The sequence below is a fragment of the Gekko japonicus genome, unplaced genomic scaffold, assembly GCF_001447785.1.
Source record: "Gekko japonicus isolate JY-2015 unplaced genomic scaffold, Gekko_japonicus_V1.1 scaffold275, whole genome shotgun sequence".
NCBI lineage: Eukaryota > Metazoa > Chordata > Lepidosauria > Squamata > Gekkonidae > Gekko > Gekko japonicus.
Genome location: NW_015170895.1, coordinates 805,504 through 806,127, shown reverse-complemented (window position 1 = coordinate 806,127; position 624 = coordinate 805,504). Strand labels below are relative to the sequence as shown.

Genomic DNA, 624 nt, shown 5'->3' with positions numbered 1-624 from the left:
CCCCCCCCAAGAAAGGGGTCGTCACAGGGGCGGGCGTGGAAGACGCGCAGCCGTTGCCAGCCTCCCGGTGGGGCCTGGAAGGGGCACTGGTCTCCAGGCGACGGGGACGGGAGCCCCTGGGGGAGGGCCTGGCACCGCCAGAGGGTGGGCTCTGTGGCATGGCAATACCCCAGCGGAGGTCCCCCCCCCTCCAAACCCTGCCCCTCAGGCGCCACCCCCAAATCTCCAGGAATTTCCTAACACAACCTCAGTGGCAGGGGACACCCACACCCACACACACCCCAGCCACAGGTTTGGCATTTAAAGCACCCAAGCCAAGCAGAAAGCCCATCTCCTGTGGGCAGGGGCAGTTTAAGGCTCCCTGGTGCCCTCAGCACTGACCCATCTCCGTGCCCCCCCCTCCTTCCCACACTGACCCCCCAGTCCATTTCCATGGTTGGCCTGTCTGACCAGGTTGCAGCAATTCAGAAATGTATTCATAGGATAACACAATAGACTGTACAGACTAAGCTTCTCACCCTTTCCCCAACTTTGTGGTGCCCCCTTTGGCCCTGGCGCCCTAAGCATGTGCCTAGTCTGCTTGGTGTCGTGGTTAAGTGCACGGACTCTAATCTGGGAGAACCG

General features: G+C 61.5%; 1 protein-coding gene across 1 annotated transcript in view; it reads right to left on the bottom strand.

The window, feature by feature from the left end:
- The window catches only part of ADAMTS7 (ADAM metallopeptidase with thrombospondin type 1 motif 7), a 68,719-nt gene extending 68,334 nt beyond the window's left edge, over positions 1-385 (bottom strand). Inside the window, exon 1 of the mRNA XM_015418495.1 lies at positions 382-385. Within this exon, the coding sequence (XP_015273981.1) occupies positions 382-385 (4 nt within the window). The remainder of the gene's footprint in view (positions 1-381) is intronic.
- Between the last annotated feature and the right edge of the window lie 239 nt (positions 386-624).